Here is an 18,802-nt window from a genome sequence, read left to right on the forward strand (position 1 = left end):
TATTAAATATATTTTCTCAATACATTTGGTAAAGCAATCAAAATTTTAATTTTAATTCAAATATTGTTACATTTATATTATAATTAAATTTATTATTTTCTTTTATTTTAATTTGTATTTCCTCTTCTTTTTCGCACATTTCACCTTTTGTATTTTAGTAGTGTATAAATTTTTATTCATTTAATATAATTAATTAAAATCTTAAAAAATTATATTTTTATAATAGAACATTCCATCTATTATAAGCTAAATGAAATAGTAAATCAATAATGAATATATAAATATATATAGTGGGTCTTCAAATATTGTAACAACCAAGTAATTGATCTTTTTTTAATTTTAGTAAATTTATTTATATATTTATCAATATCTTATTGTTCTGCCATTTCATGTAACGTGTATCACCGCTTCATTATATAATAACGATACCCATTCTGTTTTGCTGATCGTGCATGAAATGATTGATGTGCTCAGCTTCTTCACATGTACACAGTAGTTCTTGTTTTTCATAAACTTATCACCAAATCCTCTCTCTCTCTGTCTCTCTCACCTTCTCTCCCTCTCTCAGGACCAAATACCTTCTCTCCCTCTCTCTTTCGGCGAAGTCCAGGAATCTTGAATTTAAATCATGTATAATACTTGAATTAATGAAGAACTAGATTTTTTTTTTTTGGAGAAAGGTAATTGTTGTTTAATCTTGTATTGCACGATAATCAAGCGCGCATTTTATTTTAAAAGGTTGTTTTTCGTTTGGTCGGATTTGCAGGTTCTTGCCACTGTAAGTTTTCAGCACTGTGGTTCGTATTGTTTTCTTTTTTTAATTGTCTGATCCTTTCAATTTAATATAATTTTATCGTTGATTGATTTGAAATAATGGATAATGACTCTAAGAAATGATTTGAATCATTAAGCCAATCATCCTTTCAAAGTACGTTTACTGTTGGAATATTATAATGGGAACCCATATCATATAATTGATTGCTCGTCCGTTTGGTTGTTTTCTTCTATTTTTTTAAAGATTTTTTTCTAATGTTTTTCTTGTTTGGAATAATGGGTAGTTAGAAAATCATGCATATTAGCCATTACGTTCATCTTTAACGGTTTGTGTTTGATTTTATCCAGCTCTGTATTTTACTCTGCAATGTGTTTATTAGAATGCGATCTGAATTGCTAATGATTTCTTTATGTTTGCTTGAATCTGGAAGTTGAAAATTTAGTAGAACGCATAATTAAAGATACAGAATGCTTGGGAATGGAGTTGTTGGAATCCTCTCAGAGTCTTTCAACAAGTGGGAAAGAAGGGTGCCTCTGACCCCATCACAATGTGCACGGCTTCTTCACGGTGGCAGGGATAGGACTGGTGTGGCCCGCATAATTGTGCAGCCATCCACCAAGCGAATCCATCATGATGCAATGTACGAGGATGTTGGCTGTGAAATATCAGAGGACTTGTCTGAGTGTGGCCTCATTCTGGGCATAAAAAAACCAAAGGTGTTGTTGATTTTAGGGTTTTTTTTTTAATTTTTTTTTTATTTTTTTTTAAGCAAGAAGCTTTACAAAATTTGACTAGAGTTGTGCATGATTTTGAGATTTCAAATCAAACCAAAGAACCATGTTAAATTGAATTTATTTTAATACTTTAGTTTGATTTTGATTTTTCACTAAGAATTAAATTGAAACCGTACTAAACTGGATTGAATTGAATTAAAAATAAAATTTATGTATATATTTTTTTATGATTTTTTAAATATATTGTATACTTTAAAATATATATATATATATATATATATATGGACTAAACCAAATTTTGAAACGGATTAATATTGATTTCTAATTTGAAACCGATTTTCAACAGAAATTGAGTAGGAGAAGTCAAATATATTTATTTTTAGCCTTTAAACTGTATCAAATTGTCAAAATGAGATATAATATTATGATATATTTAATTCATTATTATATATTACATATTTAATCATGTTTAAATATATAATTATATTGAAATTACATAATATATTTTAAAAAATGAAAAATATACGTACAAAATCAATTTTTTCTTCATTCTTTTATTTGGTATAATTTAATACTGTTTTCAATTCAAATATTGATAAAAAAAAAAATCAAAGTCATATTAAAATAACAAAATAAGTTTGAAGGGATGTGGTTTATTTTTTACAATATATATTTCTTTTCATTTATGACTCTTATCAATGTGATTTGGTTTTTAAAATATAGATTTATATTTAATAATAAGAAATATAAGATTAAAAAATGCTAATAATAATAATAATAATATTTAATTAATTAATTAATATATAATACTTAACTCTATAGTGGCAACTTTTAGGAAATTATAATTGCAAAATAAATATAATATATATGTATAGTATAATAAATTAATTAGATTTAGTTTTTGTTTATATTAATGATTTTTTATTATTTCGTTTTTTTATTAAAATCTAATAAAATAACTTTTAAATTTTACATTAACTAGTTCTTAAGATTAATGTTGGTCATTGGTTGATTTATTTTTTTATTTTGTTTAATTTTTTATAATTTGAAGTCTTAAAATTTAAATATTTAGCTTTTATGCAATATTCTTAATTTTATAACCGTTGTTGTTATTTTAGTTTAAATTATTATAAAATTTTTATTTTAATTTATTTTTTAATATATTTTATTGCTCTTTAAGTTTTATATGATATTTAATTGTAGCAATGCTAATAATAAATCTCTTATTTAAAAAATTATAAGAAATCAAAGAATATGTAAAATGAAAAAGAATTTCTAATTGCAATTTCAATACATAATTTATTATATTGAAATGAATATATAATGTATTATATTATAAAATTTTTAATTCTAATTTTTATTAATATTATAGTAGAATTGCAAAAAAAAATTATAAAAAATATTTTTTAATTTTTTTCTTTTACATAATCTTTTTTTTTCTTTTCTAAGTTGGAACAGTACTTCAATTTTTCTTCCTTTTATAGTAATTATTTATAACAATTTTTTTATTATTTATCTTATTATTGTTATTTATTATTATTATTATTATTATTATTATTATTATTATTATTTTCTAGTCACATTTTATTTTTATTTTTTTTAAATTTATAATATTGTAAATAATCTGAATTTATAAAAATATATTATAACAAGGTCAATGATAAGGAAACTGTAAATATTTATTGAATTGTAATTATATTATATTTTTAATATATTTTTTAATAAATATTTTTAAGATACGGATCGAAAATTTCACATTATTATTATTATTATTATTATTATTATTATTATTATTATTATTATTATTATTATTATTATTATTATTATTATTATAAAATTTCGTAAAATAATATAATTAATAAAATTTAATAACTGCTGATGCCACTATCATTATTTATATTTTACATGTCACCTATATAGCTAGACCTTCCAAACTCAATTTAATTTCTTATACCATAATTAAGGTGTGTTACAATAATTATTAGCCATTAATGGTGGGATGGTAAATAAATTTGAGATAAAATAATAAAAAATATGTATATTAAATGTATAACAAAAAAAAAGAGAAAAAAATTAAAATTAACATAACAATTAAGTATATTATTTAATTATTATATTTTTTATTAATAGAAATTTTATTAAAATTAATTAAAATATTATATTTATTGAACAAATTAATAAAATTAAACATATTAGCTAAAATTAAAGATACATAAACGAAAAAGATTTGAATATATAATTTGTCAATGAATGAGTTTAATTGTACAAAACTGTTAAAAAATTGAGAATTGAACTAAAATGAAAAAAAATAAAGAAACCTATCAAACTTGAATTGAAAGAAAAACAACCAATAACCAAACTAAACTCATACCGAAATTTAGATTTGATTCTAATTCTTAGGCAAACCCAAACCGAAACTAGAACAGTTTTAACGTAATTGTTTGGCTCTCTTGCAGCTGGAGATGATTCTTCCTGATAGAGCGTATGCCTTCTTTTCCCATACTCACAAGGCACAAAAAGAAAACATGCCTTTACTTGATAAGGTATATGCCTCCTCATTCACATCATTGTAGATGGCAATAAATTGATAATTTTAAGTTTGGTTGTTCCAACTTCTCTGTGCTATCTAGATCCTGGCTGAAAGGGTGTCGTTGTATGACTATGAACTTATCCCTGGGGACCATGAGAAAAGGTTGCTGGCTTTTGGAAAATATGCTGGCATAGCAGGACTCGTTGATTTATTGCATGGGTTAGGACAGCGTATGCTTCGCTCCTTATAATCCTTTTACTGAATCTTTTATTTAATAATATGGTTTGATTTCTCATTTTTGATAGAGGTTGGTGGGCATCCTCTTCTGCCATATTTGGAGTATACTGACAGGAGCAGATCTTCACACAGCATTTTTTTTTTTATTTTAATTTCAGGGTATCTGAGCCTTGGGTATTCTACACCGTTCCTCTCATTGGGTTCATCTTACATGTATTCTTCATTGGCTGCTGCCAAAGCTGCCGTAATTTCTGTAGCTGAAGAGATATCAACCCTGGGATTGCCATCAGCAATCTGCCCATTAGTTTTCATATTCATTTCTTCAGGAAAGGGTATGGTAAATTGCAACTTTACATTCCGTTTTTCAGCTATGCATGATGTACCTTGTTAATAAATTGGTACCATGAATATCAAAGATGTAGATTGTGTTGCTAAAATGGCTATGAAAGTACTATTTATTTCTTGATGATGTTAAGTATATTTTGCAAGTTTGTTACATGCTTTTGAGTAAACCTTTGACTTCCAATTACTAATGGCAACAAATTCTAGATTTTTATATTCATAGCTTTTATTCTGCTTTGCTTTAATTCTATAGCTTGATTTCTATTTCAAATTTTTAACATTGTAAAGAAGTATAATTCTTATATACATTACATGCTTTTATTTTCAATTTTCCCCTGTAGCTTCACAAGGTGCACAAGAAATTTTTAAGCTTCTGCCTCATACTTTTGTCGATCCAAGCAGACTTCCGGAACTATTTGCACAAGTAAGTTCAGAAAAGCATTATTCCTTCACATGTATATATCCAATTGAGAGGCTTTGCTATGATTGCCCTATTTGATTCACGAAACATTAATTGTTAGTTGATGAATATGGACCGCGCCTAACTCCAGCTCAAAAGGCCCCTTTTGGGAGGAGGATTGCCTAAGTCATATGTGAAGCATTTTTCTCCAATATCCAGCTGATGTGGGATTTAACACAACCCTCACGCCAAGGACTGGACATATGAAACGTGAAGTTTGCAAAACTAAATATCTGCATCTAGATTAGGGTCGGCTCTAATACCATGTTGATAAAATGGATCAGGAATAACTCCTCTCCCTAATTTGTCTTTTAAGGTAGAGTTAGGCCTAAGTCTATTTTATCAACATTGATAACTACTTTTTCTTTCTTTCCTATTGGTTTAGTGTTATTTGAGCAAGTGATAAAGTCTACATATTTCTCTTTTAGAGTCATAACCCCCAAACATTGTCTCAACATGACATCCATCCCAGCACATTCCTAGTTCTTTAATTATAATTTTCTTATAATTTCTTGCTGCTATATGTACTTTGAATTTATGTATCGTTGCTGGTCCTGGGAATTTCATTCTACAATATTCTTCTAATGTTCCTGTCACTTGCATTCATGTTTTTGCGTAGGCCAAGGATGACAGCCCACCTTCAAGGACATCAAAGAGAGTATACCAACTATATGGTTGTGTTGTGACTAGTCAAGACATGTTCAAACACATGAATCCTTCCAAAACATTTGATAAAGTAAGTAACTCAAAACAGAAATCTATTTAGTTGTCAAACTACTTGATACTTTTCTGTTTGTTGCATGGCCTATATCTACTTGTCCAAATTTTTTCAATTAAAAGTGAGCTTATAGGTTTTCTAATTTTTGAGATTGCAACTATATTAAAAAAATTATGGTAATTTAAAACATTTGCTTTACGTTTCAGGCTGACTATTATGCACATCCAGAATATTACAAACCTGTCTTCCATGAAAAGATAGCCCCATATGCATCTATCATCGGTATGTGATTTGTTTTGCTTTTAACATATTTTCAGGAAATTTATGTGGAGATCTTATAATTAAAAATGAGTCTGTAAGATTATCTTCCAAGTTGGCCCCAGTCTCAGGCCTTAACTATTCAAAAAAAAAAAAAAAACTTATGAATTTGGTTTGAGAGCCCTCACATATACTTGAAAATTGGGTCTAATTCATATTTAAGCTACTATTTTTGTTCTTTTCAGTTTATGAATTCCTTTGTGCACATTTAGCAACTCCAGTATTGCATTTTTTTTTTTTTTGATGTTCTCTGTTATCGCATAATAAGTACCTTGGTATATGATATTGAAAAATAAAAAAATGGAACACTTCACTTTCAGCTGTAAAACTTTTAGTGCAAACTGTCTACTACATCTTCCCTCTGTTCTTTTCTAGCTTTTTCTCCTTTCCCTTATTTATTTATTTATTTTTCATTTGAGCACCATATTTTTGCTTTGTTCTCTTGCAGTGAATTGCATGTACTGGGAGAAAAGATTTCCTCGGTTGTTGAGTAATCAGCAGCTTCAAGATCTAACAAGGAAAGGGTGCCCACTTGTTGGAATTGTTGATTTAACTTGTGATATTGGAGGCTCTATAGAGTTTATTAACCAAACCACATCAATTGATAGTCCATTCTTCAGGTACAATGTTAGTGGCCTCTCATTCTTTGTGAAATGTATCCTACACTGACTGTTTTATGGTCTTACACTTAACTGAGGAGGTTTGTTTCACTGAATATGAGAGGGAGTTGGTCAAGCATTTTACCTTTCTTGGTTGCTTGCACAAATATTGGTCAATAATATCATAATTATATTTGTTTTAATACCGAAACAAATAAAGATTATATCTACGAGAAAGATGGAATCTAACAACAAAAGTTTGAGAAATCTAACAATGATCCATCCCCAACCCTCCCTTCTTCTTCTTCTTCTTTTTATTTTTTTTCAAAAGATAGAGACCAGCCCTCCCATCACAACTGATAAAGAGAAAAATGGAAATTTAACTTTGATATTTCCCCTAAGGAGAAGAAACTATTATGGCCTATGTGCTTGGACTGTGTATCTTAGTTGGTTTTAACATGTTTTCTTGATGGCATGTTTTATGTCCTAATTTCTGTTTCCAGCAACAGAGTGCAAATTTCATCTCCCTATTTTGATGTTTATTTGTCTACACTGATTGTCAGATACGATCCTTTAAATGATTCATACCATCATGACATGGAGGGTAATGGTGTGATTTGTTCTTCTGTTGATAATCTTCCCACACAGTTTGCAAAGGAGGTTTGTTATTCTGATCCATTCTTTTAAAATCCATTCTTTTAAAATCACAATCCTTCCTTTTCTTTGTGGGTGATAGATCTAGGTTTCTATAACCTCTAATATTGTTATGTAACTAACATTTATGGTGACATGAATTTTCCAATCCAATCATGGAAAGGCTTCTCGACATTTTGGAGCTATACTATCCCAATTTATTGGCAGTCTTGCTTCTACAACTGACATTACCAAGCTACCTTCACATCTAAGGAAAGGTTGCATAGCCCATGGAGGAGAAATTACTCCCTTGTTTGAATATATTCCACGCATGCGAAACTCTAATACAGAGTAAGCTTCTCTTTCAAGTTTGTAATTCTGTACCTTTTTATTGATATTCTTTATATGCATCGGCAATATTTACTGAGATATCTCGAGAACCTAAACAACAAATTTCAAGCTTGGTATATATATATATATTAACTAAGAATCCCAAGAAGTGAAAAATTTTTGGAATGGTAAATTGTGGTGGATCCCTTTGTAGGTGCGACGAGGCCCAGCAACAAGTCCAAGTCAAGAAGGGAGAATGATTTTTCGGCGGCTGCTGTTATTGGATTTGCTTTTTATTTCCTATTTTTATTCATGTATTCTTAATTAGCCAAGTCTCATAGCTATGCCTTGTTGGATTGTAAGACTCTTCCAAGTAATGGAATAATACAAGCAGAATTTTACAATCAAATCTTCACATTGATAGCTCTCTCATTCAATTGAGTTCTAAGATATACAAGTTCCCTTTGACGAATTTGTAACTCCACCATAGATTCTTCGTGCAGGGGCAGGAACAATAACAAAGGGAAGTCTTCCATTCTTGAGGAGATTACCTTATCCATAGACCCACGACGATATCCGTAACTCATGAATATAACACATTGATATTAGAGCCTAGCTTCATGGTGATCAATCTAATTTGCAGCAGAGATTGGAATTTTATATCCAATTATCCGAGAAACATTATCAGCAGCAGTGTAACGGACAAAAAGAAATTCATGAATTGCTCGAAGGAATTGCGAGGCAGATGTTCGTCAGTTCAAACAATGAAGTGGGGTCCAGTAGTAGCAATCAACAAAGCTTACTGCCTCGAACAGAAAACAGAAACGAAACTAGGCCAGGGACAGCAATAGTGTTGCATTGCACTAACCTTGACTTCCCAACATATGATGGCATGGAAGATCCTCTTAGATGGTTGAATCGTTGTGATCAAATTCTTATTGAAGAAATTCGGCATCGCCTCTTGTCTTTCTAGAATTTTCTTCCTTAATTATCAAGTATACACCGCCATTGAAGAAGCTTGATGAAGCTTCATTACCGGCTTGGCGAAGCCTATCATTGACGTTCAAGAAACTTGAAGGACCGACCATAGAAAAGCATCCAGAGCTTCTCATCACCGCCCTACATCAACTATAAATGTATGCTGTGTTGGTAACAACTAAGTTAAAATCGATATGAGCTGAGAGAAACTCTCAAGTGTGAGCGTGTGAGAGTGTCCTAGTGTCTAAGTGAAATTAAAGACACATATGAGTAAGAGTGTCTTGTGTGCATATGAGAGTATTTGTTAGTGGTTTTAAGTGTGGTGAAAGTGGTGTGCACATATGTGAAAGAAGTGTGAGTGAGTAATTCTCTTGAGTTGTAGCATTTCAATTTAGTCCTCATAATAAAATTTTTATTTAAGTCCATCCTTCTCATCCTCCAATTTTCAATAAGTGGTATTAGAGCATAAAGATACCTAATAAGTGGTACTAGAGCCTGACAGTTTGGGACTGTTAATAGTGGCATTAATCAAGGTGCTGCTCGACGTTTTGCTCGTGGTCAAGGACCAGCATTAGAGCCAATGGTTAGGGACCGTGAAAATTAAAGTACTATAAGAGAAGACTCTATCGGACATAGCCAGGCTATGAAATGCATTAATCTAGGACTAGGTCTTCTAAAAAGCCGAAAGTCAAGATTGTGTCAAGTTGCGAAGGGGTGGCACTATCAGTCATTGATCAAAGATCGAAGGAGATTCTGCTCATGAACAATCTGGGATTGTAAAGCTTATTGGTCAGGGACCAAACTTGATTAATTAATTGGAGAAAATAACTAAGTCAATATGGTGGATATGTCGACTCCAGTAAACACTCTAGAAAAACTCAATAATTATAATTATAATTATAGTAGTTAGAATACTCGTATGTAGTTTGATCTGTTTGGTCGAGATTATGGGAGATCATTGGAGGAGCTAAAACGTCGCCCCAACAAATTTCGACGACCTCAAGAAATGGAAGGTCAGGGCTAGTAAAGCTATGTACACTTTGTTAATATCTGTGGAGATGAATTATTGCAATGCATCAAGGATGCAAAGACCCCCAATGAGACGTGAGACACTCTTGCTAAGTTATTTGCTCAGACAAATGATGCAAAACTGCAACAACTCAAGAATGAGTTGTTATCAATCTTACAACAAGACATGAAGGTAAGTGAATATTTTACTAAAGTTAATTCTTTATGTCAAGATATTTCAAAATTGGATCCTCAAAATCAAATTACTGAGACTAAAATGAGGAGAATTGTAATTCATGGAATGCACCCCAAGTTCAATGCTCTTGTCGCAATAACCGTGGATGGGCTAAAGAGCCAAATTTAAACGAGTTAGAAAATATTTTAGCTAACCAAGAGGCTTTAGACAATTAAATGTCTAAAATCTCGGTTAAAGAGAATGAAAAGTCTATCTTCAATAAAAAGAAGAGCAAGGAGAAGGATCCAAAAGTTGCGAGATCAAGAATTGAGGGAAGATCAAAACAAGAAGGATGGCAGAGTTGTCAACCAAGAAGGAGTTAGCAAAAAGATGGAGCTCACCACTACCAGCACAACTACAATTAGATAGAGGACAGAACAAGTTGTCGCAATAATAATCAGTGTTATGTTTGTGGCAAAATAGGCCATTATGCTCAAGATTGCTAGCATAAAAGGGTAAAAGGGAATGTTGTGACTACCTCACAGTCCAATTCTGTAATTAAAGAAGAATGGGATTTTCAAACTACTTGTACCATTGTAGAGTCAAACGATGTTGATGCGTCCATTTAGTAAGAAGAGATTACAAAATTCAATAGCGTGAAATTGCAGAGGGAGATTGCATTCACTAACATGGGAGAAAGTTGGTTCAACAAGAAGTCAATGCTAGGAAATATGGCTACTTCAAAAAGTAATGAAGTGCAATATGACAACAAGGAAGAATGGGATATGGAAGCATCCTTCACTACAAAAAAGTGTGAAAGTGAATAAAAATGGGACTTGACAACAATAAACTTCTTTGAAAAAGTTCCATTGGAAGAAGAAATTGAGTTTAAAGAAGCAAGAACTCATTAGCTAGATTCAAGTCCTCTAAGCCTATTTATGAAAGAAGACAAGGAATTCACTCTACAGTGACATTAATAAGAGAATTTTATTACGCAGAAGAGACTGAAGTACTAGTAGAAAGATTTGAGGAGAAAATGTAAGAAATGCACTATAGTCAAAACTCAGTGGAGGAGTTTTCATGGTCTGTAAGTAAAGAAGAAACTACGGATGGAGTTACGAAACAAACACAGGGACATGCTGAAGTTAATGAAGTGGTAGTAGTTCAAGAAGAAAAGGAAATTCTAAGTCAGGTAGACAAGTTAAAATCAAATATTATAATTAAGGGTTCAAATAAACATAAAGGATATGAGAAAATATCTCGATATAGTAATCAACAAAAAGAACATGAAAATGCATCACAACACATAAGGGCGAAAGACAACTATATAAGAATTGAAAATTATTGTGATTAAGATGGATGTGAAGTTCTGAAACAAGAGAATGATAGTGGAGTCATAAAGAGTCGGTGCTAAGGGGAAGTATTGAAAAAATTCAGCAGTGCCTCTTGTAGAAAGAGATGATTCTCATTAATTTCAATTAATCTGTACATGGGTATATATATACAATTGATTCCTATAATTGTGTTCTACTAATTAGGAAGAAATCCTAAATAAGAAATCCTAAATAGGAATACTGATGCATACATTTTGCATAGTCATTTAGGTCTAATTTTATAGCCATTTTATTCTATTATTAGTTATCTTTAGCTAATTTCATTAGTAAATTAGTTAGTTTTTCATAATTGTCAATTTTGGATTAATTTGTAATTTTTACTTTGTTTTGTAGGAAAAATGGTGTTTTTGAAGGACTGAAGAGAATTTTTCCATTGAGGAGTGTCTTCTACAGCCAAAGATGTCAAAAACAAGTTTTCAAGCTGAAATATGCATTGACCAAATTGTGCATAACTTGCCGCATAAGCTATGCAGATCTGCATAAGGAGAAAGATCACTGTTCCAGAACCAGTAAATGTGCATAAGGAGACAAAGATAGCTTATGCACATTCTCGCCTCCCTTATGCAGCTTCAAGTTATTGTGCTTAACCTATGCACCAAGTCATGCGCTTTTGCATAAGTGGCCCAGAACGGTAAAGCGCATAAGGGACTGCATAACTTATGCAGTCCACTTATGCAGTCCCATAAAGAGTTCATTAATGAGCTGGCAGAAGATTCCCTTAATGTATTCCTCCTAGAACATACTATTTTAGGGCTCCATGTCAGAAAAATGCTATATATAGTCTCATTTTCCCATTTTAGAAGGAGACAAGGAGCAAAGAAGAAAAGGAGAGGGGCTGAGCAGAATTTGAAGAGCCATCTTCACCTTTCACACCATTTTCAACCAAGATTTGCAGATTTCTTTCTTTCTTTACACATTTCTACATTTCTAGTGTTTAATTCCTTACTTCTTAGTTTAGATTAAAGCTTTATTTCCATTTAAACTCATCATATTTTGTAAGCATTATGGATAGTGAGTAGTTTACTTTTGATTCTGGAGTAAGGGTTGTAATATAAGAGATATTTTGTGGATCTTGATTGGGTAATCCATATTTTGTGGTCTTAATGAGTTTTATTCATTTCTTGTATGCTTAATGACATGCTTAGTGTAGGATCCCATTAAGTGATGTTCTTAATCCATGGTTGAAGCACCGAAAGGAGAAGGCCTTGTGATAGATAATCAAGAAATTGGACTTAATTAACTTAGACCTAGAAATAGGCTAAGGATTAAGAGGATTCACAGATTAATTAAAGAACTTAATGGGTCTTAATTAATTCTAACTCCACGAAAGTAGGATTAGTTTGATTAAGGCACTCTTTGTCTCACTCGAAAGGGAATTCAAAGGATTTAAGAATTAATCTCCTTAAAACCCATTAGTTTCATAAGATTGGATAACCAATTTAAAATCCCAAAATAGCTCGAATATGAAATCCCGAACTCCGGAATCACCTTTTTACCATTGTTAATTTCTAATCGAATTTAATTACTTGCCATTTTAAATATTGCCATATTTGAACTTGCTTATTTCAATTTGATGCAATTTTAGTTTAATTAATACATTGTTGAATAGAATATTAATTTTGCACATTTAGATTTCATACTCCATTACCCATTAATTCATTATTTTAATTTCATAAATACTTCAATTTAGTCAACTTTTATATCGAAAATTCAATCATTAACACAACTCCTCGTGGGATCGATATTTTTCTATACTACTTGTACGACCCGTGCACTTGCGGTTGGGACGCATCAAGTTTTTGGCGCCGTTGCCGGGGAGTTGTTTGTTTAAGATTGAATTCTTGATCATTTTAGTTGTTTTTAGTTTTATCTTTGTTATCTTTTCATTTTTGTGTTTGTTTGTTCTTTTTCAGGTACTTTTAATCTTTTATGAGAAGAGCTAGAAGCTCAAGTGATACATCCTTATTGTTCAATCCTGAAATAGAGAAATTTTGTAAGGCCAACAAGAAAGAAACCAGAAGAAGGAAGGAAGCTTTGAGAGAGACTGAATTAGAAGCAGACATGGCTGATGAAAGAATTAGAATTGGTGTTGGTAATGCTGGAAATGGTCAAAACAATGAAAATGAAGCCCAAGGGGAAGAAGTTGTTAATGCTAACGTGCCTAGGGGAAGTATGATGGATCATGCTTTTCCTCGTTTTGATGACTTGAGAGAGAGCATAGCAAGACCAAGAATTGATGCAAATAGTTACAAGATGGATTTTGGAGTTCTTCAAATGATTCAAAATTCTCAATTTGGAGGTCATCCTTCTGAAAATCCACACACACACCTGAAGAAGTTTGCTATGATTTGTGACATGCAAAAACAACCTGGAGTGTCTGATGATGCAGCAAGATTGAAGCTATTCCCATTCTCTTTGAAAGATAGAGCATTGGATTGGCTTGATTCTTTACCTCACAACTCCATTACAAATTGGGAGCAACTCATCGATGCATTTCTTGCACAATATTTTCCACTGAAAACTCAAGAGTTGAGGAATCAAATGACAGCTTTCAGACCAAGAGAAGATGAAACTTTATATGAGTCATGGATGAGATGGAAGGAATTAGAGAGATTATGCCCACATCATGCCATTCCAAAATGGATGATAAATCAGAATTTTTACACAAATGTCACTCCTGCAATCAGAGGAATTATTGATGCTCAAACAGGAGGAGAATTTATTATTAAGCATGAAGATGAAGCTTATGAGCTATTGGAGAAAATTGCAAAGAATACTCATCTTTGGAGTAGTCCAAGAGGACCACTCCAACTCGTAAAAGGCAAGTCACTGGAATGTATGATCTTGATCCATTCAACATGATTAATGCAAAGTTTGATGCACTTACAAATGTCCTTGCTAAGAAGATGGAAGATTTGAGTATGTTGGTTAGTTCATCATCATCAGCTGGAAGTTCACAACAAGTGGCTTATGCAGAGGAAACTACCAGCTGTGGAGTAGATTATGGAGAACAAGCAGCATATGTTGGTAATTATGGAAACAAGCAAATGGGGAATCCTTACTCTCAAACTTACAATCCAAATTGGAGGAATCATCCCAACTTTTCATGGGGAAATCAGCAAAATCAAGTTCAAAATCAGAATTTTCAACCACAACAATGAGTCAAGTTCCATATCAAGAAATAGACAACCACCGCCCAATTTTCACAGAAAAATATGAACCCTCTACCAAAACAAAGAAGAACGAAATTCCACCATCAAGCTTTATTGCAACAGATACTTGCTAACCAAAATAAGCATGATGAGGAGATGAGAGAGGTGAAAGCAAGGTGGAGCAGATGCAAACACACAATGAATCTTTGGAAAACCAGATTGCACAACAAGCATCCTCCTCAAGTGCTAAGTCTTTTGGAAAGCTTCCAAGTCAACCAGAAAATCCAAGAGAGCAGTGTCAAGCTATTACTTTAAGAAGTGGAAAAGTTATAAATGATGAGAAGAGTGAAAACAGTGAGAAGAGAGAAAATGAAAAAGGGATGATGAGAGTGAAAAACAAGAGAGTGCAGAAAAATGTAAGGAGAAATTTGAAGAAAAAGAAGAGAAATATATACCTCCTGAACCCTACAAGCCACAGCTTCCCTTTCCACAAAGATTTCACAAAGCCAAGCTTGATAGGCAATTTGGGAAGTTCTTAGAGGTTTTGAAGAAACTTTACATAAATGTGCCTTTTGTTGATGCTCTTTCACAAATGCCCTCTTATGCAAAATTCTTGAAAGAAATTCTCTCAAACAAGAGGAAACTTGAAGATGATAAAGCGTAGCTTTGTGAGTAAGAATGTAGTGCTATCCTCCAAAGGAAACTTCCTCCAAAGCTTAAGGATCCAGGGAGTTTTTCAATTCCATGCCACATTGGAGAGTCTTGTTCTACAAAAGCTCTATGTGATTTAGGGGCTAGTGTTAGCCTTATGCCCCTTTCCATCTATGAGAAGCTCAACATGGGAGATCTAAAGCCAACCTACATTTCTCTTCAGTTAGCTGACAGAACAATCAAGTATCCTGAAGGGATTTTGGAGAATGTGCCCCTGAAGGTTGGAAAGTTCTATATACCTGTTGACTTTGTCATCTTGGACATGGAGGAAGATTCTAATATTCCAATCATCTTGGGAAGACCCTTTCTAGCTACAGCAGGAGCATTGATTGATGTTAAGGGAGAAAAGCTTACTCTTAGAGTTGGTGAAGAGCAATTGGTTTTCAATATTAATAACACTATGAAAAAGCATCATTCTGAAGTTGATACTTGCTTGAGAGTTGATATCATTGATCAGCTGGTTGAAGAACACTTCAGAAAGAAATATCCAGAAGATCCACTCGAAAATTGTTTGGTTCATGGAGGAGGCATAGATTATGACAACCCTCATGTAGCTGCATATGCTCAACACTTAGAGGGAAGTCCACCATTCACTTCTGCTCCAGTTTTTCAACTCACACAAAAGGAAAAAGTCGAATTTAAGCAACCATCATTCAAGGAAGAAGATGCACCTAAGGTAGAACTTAAGCAACTTCCTTCTCAGCTCAGGTATGAATTTCTTGGCACTAATAACACTTATCCAGTAATTGTAAATGCAAACTTGAGTACTTTAGAAGCTGATAAGTTGTTAAGAGTGTTGAGAAAATTTAGGAAAGTCTTAGGATACACCATAGATGACATTAAGGGAATAAGCCCACACTTTTGCATGCATAGAATCATTTTGGAAGAAAATTGTAAACCATCTATTGAACATCAAAGGAGGTTGAACCCAAATATGAAAGAAGTTGTTAAAAAGGAAATTTTGAAGTTGCTTAATGCAGGGATCATTTACCCTATCTCAGATAGTACTTGGGTGAGCCCAGTACATGTTGTTCCAAAAAAAGGTGGAATGATAGTTGTCAAAAATGAAAATAATGAATTAATTCCCACTAGAACAGTGACTAGTTGGCGAATGTGCATAGATTATAGAAAATTAAATATTGCCACTAGAAAAGATCATTTTCCACTTCCCTTCATTGATCAGATGTTGGAAAGACTAGCTAGGCATTCTTACTTTTGCTATTTAGATGGATATTCAGGTTTTTTTCAAATCCCTATCCATCCAAATGATCAAGAGAAAATCACTTTTACTTGTCCATATGGAACCTTTGCTTATAGAAGGATGCCATTTGGGTTATGTAATGCACCAGCCACTTTTCAAAGGTGCATGATGGCAATCTTCTCAGATTTCATTGAAGACATAATGGAGGTTTTTATGGACGATTTTTCTGTTTATGGATCTTCATTTGATATATGCTTGGCTAACCTTTCTAAAATTTTGCAACGATGTGCAGATACTGACCTTGTGTTAAACTGGGAAAAGTGTCATTTCATGGTTCAGGAAGGGATAGTGCTTGGACATTTGGTGTCTAACAAAGGAATAGAGGTTGATAAAGCCAAAGTTGAAGTGATAGAGAAGATGGCTCCTCCTACCAATGTCAAGGGAATTCGAAGTTTCCTAGGACACGCCGGGTTCTACAGACGCTTTATCAAGGATTTTTCTAAAATAGCTAAACCTTTGTCTAATTTGTTAAGTAATGACACACCATTTGTATTTGACCAAGAGTGTTTGGATGCCTTTTGCAGGTTGAAGCAAGCTCTTATCACTGCACCAATCATGCAACCACCTGATTGGAGCCTACCTTTTGAAATTATGTGTGATGCTAGCAACTATGTAATTGGGGCTGTTCTTGGTCAAAGAAAGGACAAAAAGGCTTATGCTATTTATTATGCTAGTAGAACCCTGGATGAGGCTCAAACAAATTATGCAACAACTGAAAAGGAATTTTTAGCAATTGTCTTTGCATTGGAAAAGTTCAGACCTTACATTATTGACTCAAAGGTGGTTATATTTTCAGATCATGCAGCCATCAGGTATTTACTCCGTAAAAAGGAGGCCAAACCTAGGCTCATTAGGTGGATTCTGATGTTACAAGAATTTGATTTGGAGATTAGAGATAAGAAAGGAGCTGAAAATGTAGTTGCTGATAATTTTAGTAGGTTGAAATTGGATGGTGAAGAATTAGATGAAATCCCTATTGATGAGTTTTTCTTGGATGAACAACTTTTCTCTCTTGTTGCTAAACTACCTTGGTATGCAGACTTTGTGAATTATCTATCTTGTGGAGTTTTACCTCTAGGTATGACATGGCAACAAAAGAAAAAGTTTTTGTATGAGGTAAAATTTTATAGGTGGGATGATCCTTTACTCTTTAGGAGATGTTGTGATGGTCTAATTAGAAGATGTATTCTTGAAGAGGAGGTTCAGAGTATTTTGCATCATTGCCATGCTTCTGATTATGGAGGTCATTTTGGAATCTCTAAAACAGCTAGTAAAATTTTGCAAGCTGGTTTCTTTTGGCCAAATCTTTTTAAGGATGTGAGGAAATTTGTGTTGAATTGTGATAAATGTCAAAGGGGTGGCAATTTGTCAAAAAGAGATCAAATGCCCCTAAATAATATTCTTGAAGTGGAATTATTTGATGTTTGGGGAATAGATTTTATGGGGCCATTCCCTCCTTCATATGGTAATAGATACATCTTAGTTGGGGTTGACTATGTGTCAAAGTGGGTGGAAGCTATTGCAACTCCAACTAATGATGCTAGAGTGGTAGTGAAATTCTTGAAGAAATTTGTCTTGAGCAGATTTGGAGCTCCTAGGGCTATAATTAGTGATGGGGGTTCCCATTTTTGTAATAAGCAATTTGAGAGCTTAATGAGGAAGTATGGTGTAGTGCACAAGATAGCTACCCCATACCATCCTCAAACTTCAGGACAAGTTGAAATTTCTAACAGAGAGCTCAAGCATATTTTGGAGAAAACAAAGGAACAATTCTCGAAAGATTGGTCTATCAAACTAGATGATGCTTTATGGGCATATAGGACTGCCTACAAAACCCCTATAGGAACTACTCCCTTTAGGTTGGTGTATGGTAAGTCTTGTCATTTACCTGTGGAGCTAGAACATAGAGCATATTGGGCCATTCAGACCTTGAATTTTGATCTTAAGCAAGCTGGTGAAAAAAGTTGTTACAACTTAATGAGCTTGAGGAATTGAGGATGGATGCTTATGAAAGTGCCCGTATTTACAAAGAAAGAACTAAAGTTTGGCATGATAAGCATCTGAGAAAAAAAGAATTCAAAGAAGGTGATTTAGTTTTATTGTTCAACTCAAGATTGAAATTGTTCCCTGAAAAACTCAAGTCAAGGTGGACTGGTCCATATAGAATTTCTAAGGTTTTCCCTTATGGAGCAATTGAAATTTGGAGTGAAAAATCTGGGAATTTTAAGGTCAATGGGCATAGATTGAAACATTACATAACTGGAGACCCAATAATAAGAGCAAGTTACAAGCTCTCCAATCCCTCACCTCTTTTCAGTGAAATTCATGAAGAGTCCAGCTAAGGACTATAAAATAGCCCTCTTGGGAGGCATCCCAAGTCCTTTTATTTTGCTTTTGTTGATTTACTTTCATTTTCATTAATTTTGTTTTTATCTTAAATCTCCCCA

At 32.8% G+C, this 18,802-nt stretch overlaps 1 protein-coding gene and 1 non-coding gene across 4 annotated transcripts; one reads left to right on the top strand and one right to left on the bottom strand.

The window, feature by feature from the left end:
• The first annotated feature begins 643 nt into the window (after window positions 1–643).
• LOC110636542 (alpha-aminoadipic semialdehyde synthase-like) lies at window positions 644–9,077 on the top strand. Of its 3 annotated transcripts, none has more exons than XM_058129803.1 (12): window positions 644–778; window positions 1,206–1,491; window positions 3,966–4,052; window positions 4,140–4,269; window positions 4,435–4,608; window positions 4,960–5,042; window positions 5,698–5,814; window positions 6,003–6,078; window positions 6,563–6,734; window positions 7,277–7,373; window positions 7,531–7,697; window positions 8,167–9,077. In XM_058129803.1, the coding sequence occupies exons 2-12, from the start codon at window positions 1,243–1,245 to the stop codon at window positions 8,192–8,194; spliced, it is 1,380 nt and encodes a 459-aa protein (XP_057985786.1). In that variant the 5' UTR covers window positions 644–778; window positions 1,206–1,242; the 3' UTR covers window positions 8,195–9,077. The 3 variants fall into 3 exon arrangements, with proteins under 3 accessions (XP_057985786.1, XP_057985784.1, XP_057985785.1); XM_058129801.1 differs by lacking the exon at window positions 8,167–9,077 and adding an exon at window positions 7,891–8,085; XM_058129802.1 differs by lacking the exons at window positions 644–778; window positions 8,167–9,077 and adding exons at window positions 779–797; window positions 7,891–8,085.
• Window positions 9,078–13,756: 4,679 nt separating this feature from the next.
• On the bottom strand, window positions 13,757–13,864 carry LOC131170858 (small nucleolar RNA R71). The gene has a single exon (XR_009141623.1). It is a non-coding gene; the product is annotated as a small nucleolar RNA R71 (small nucleolar RNA).
• Window positions 13,865–18,802: the final 4,938 nt, after the last annotated feature.

The sequence above is a fragment of the Hevea brasiliensis genome, chromosome 11 (assembly GCF_030052815.1).
Source record: "Hevea brasiliensis isolate MT/VB/25A 57/8 chromosome 11, ASM3005281v1, whole genome shotgun sequence".
NCBI classification, from domain to species: domain Eukaryota; kingdom Viridiplantae; phylum Streptophyta; class Magnoliopsida; order Malpighiales; family Euphorbiaceae; genus Hevea; species Hevea brasiliensis.

Bases quoted from the DNA above. Each gene is read 5' to 3' on its own strand.
- LOC110636542 (XM_058129801.1), top strand. From the start codon at position 1,243: ATGCTTGGGAATGGAGTTGTTGGAATCCTCTCAGAGTCTTTCAACAAG. The intron at 4,609-4,959 runs GTATGGTAAATT...TTTCCCCTGTAG, and splicing joins ATTCATTTCTTCAGGAAAGG to CTTCACAAGGTGCACAAGAA. The intron at 6,735-7,276 runs GTACAATGTTAG...ACTGATTGTCAG, and splicing joins ATTGATAGTCCATTCTTCAG to ATACGATCCTTTAAATGATT.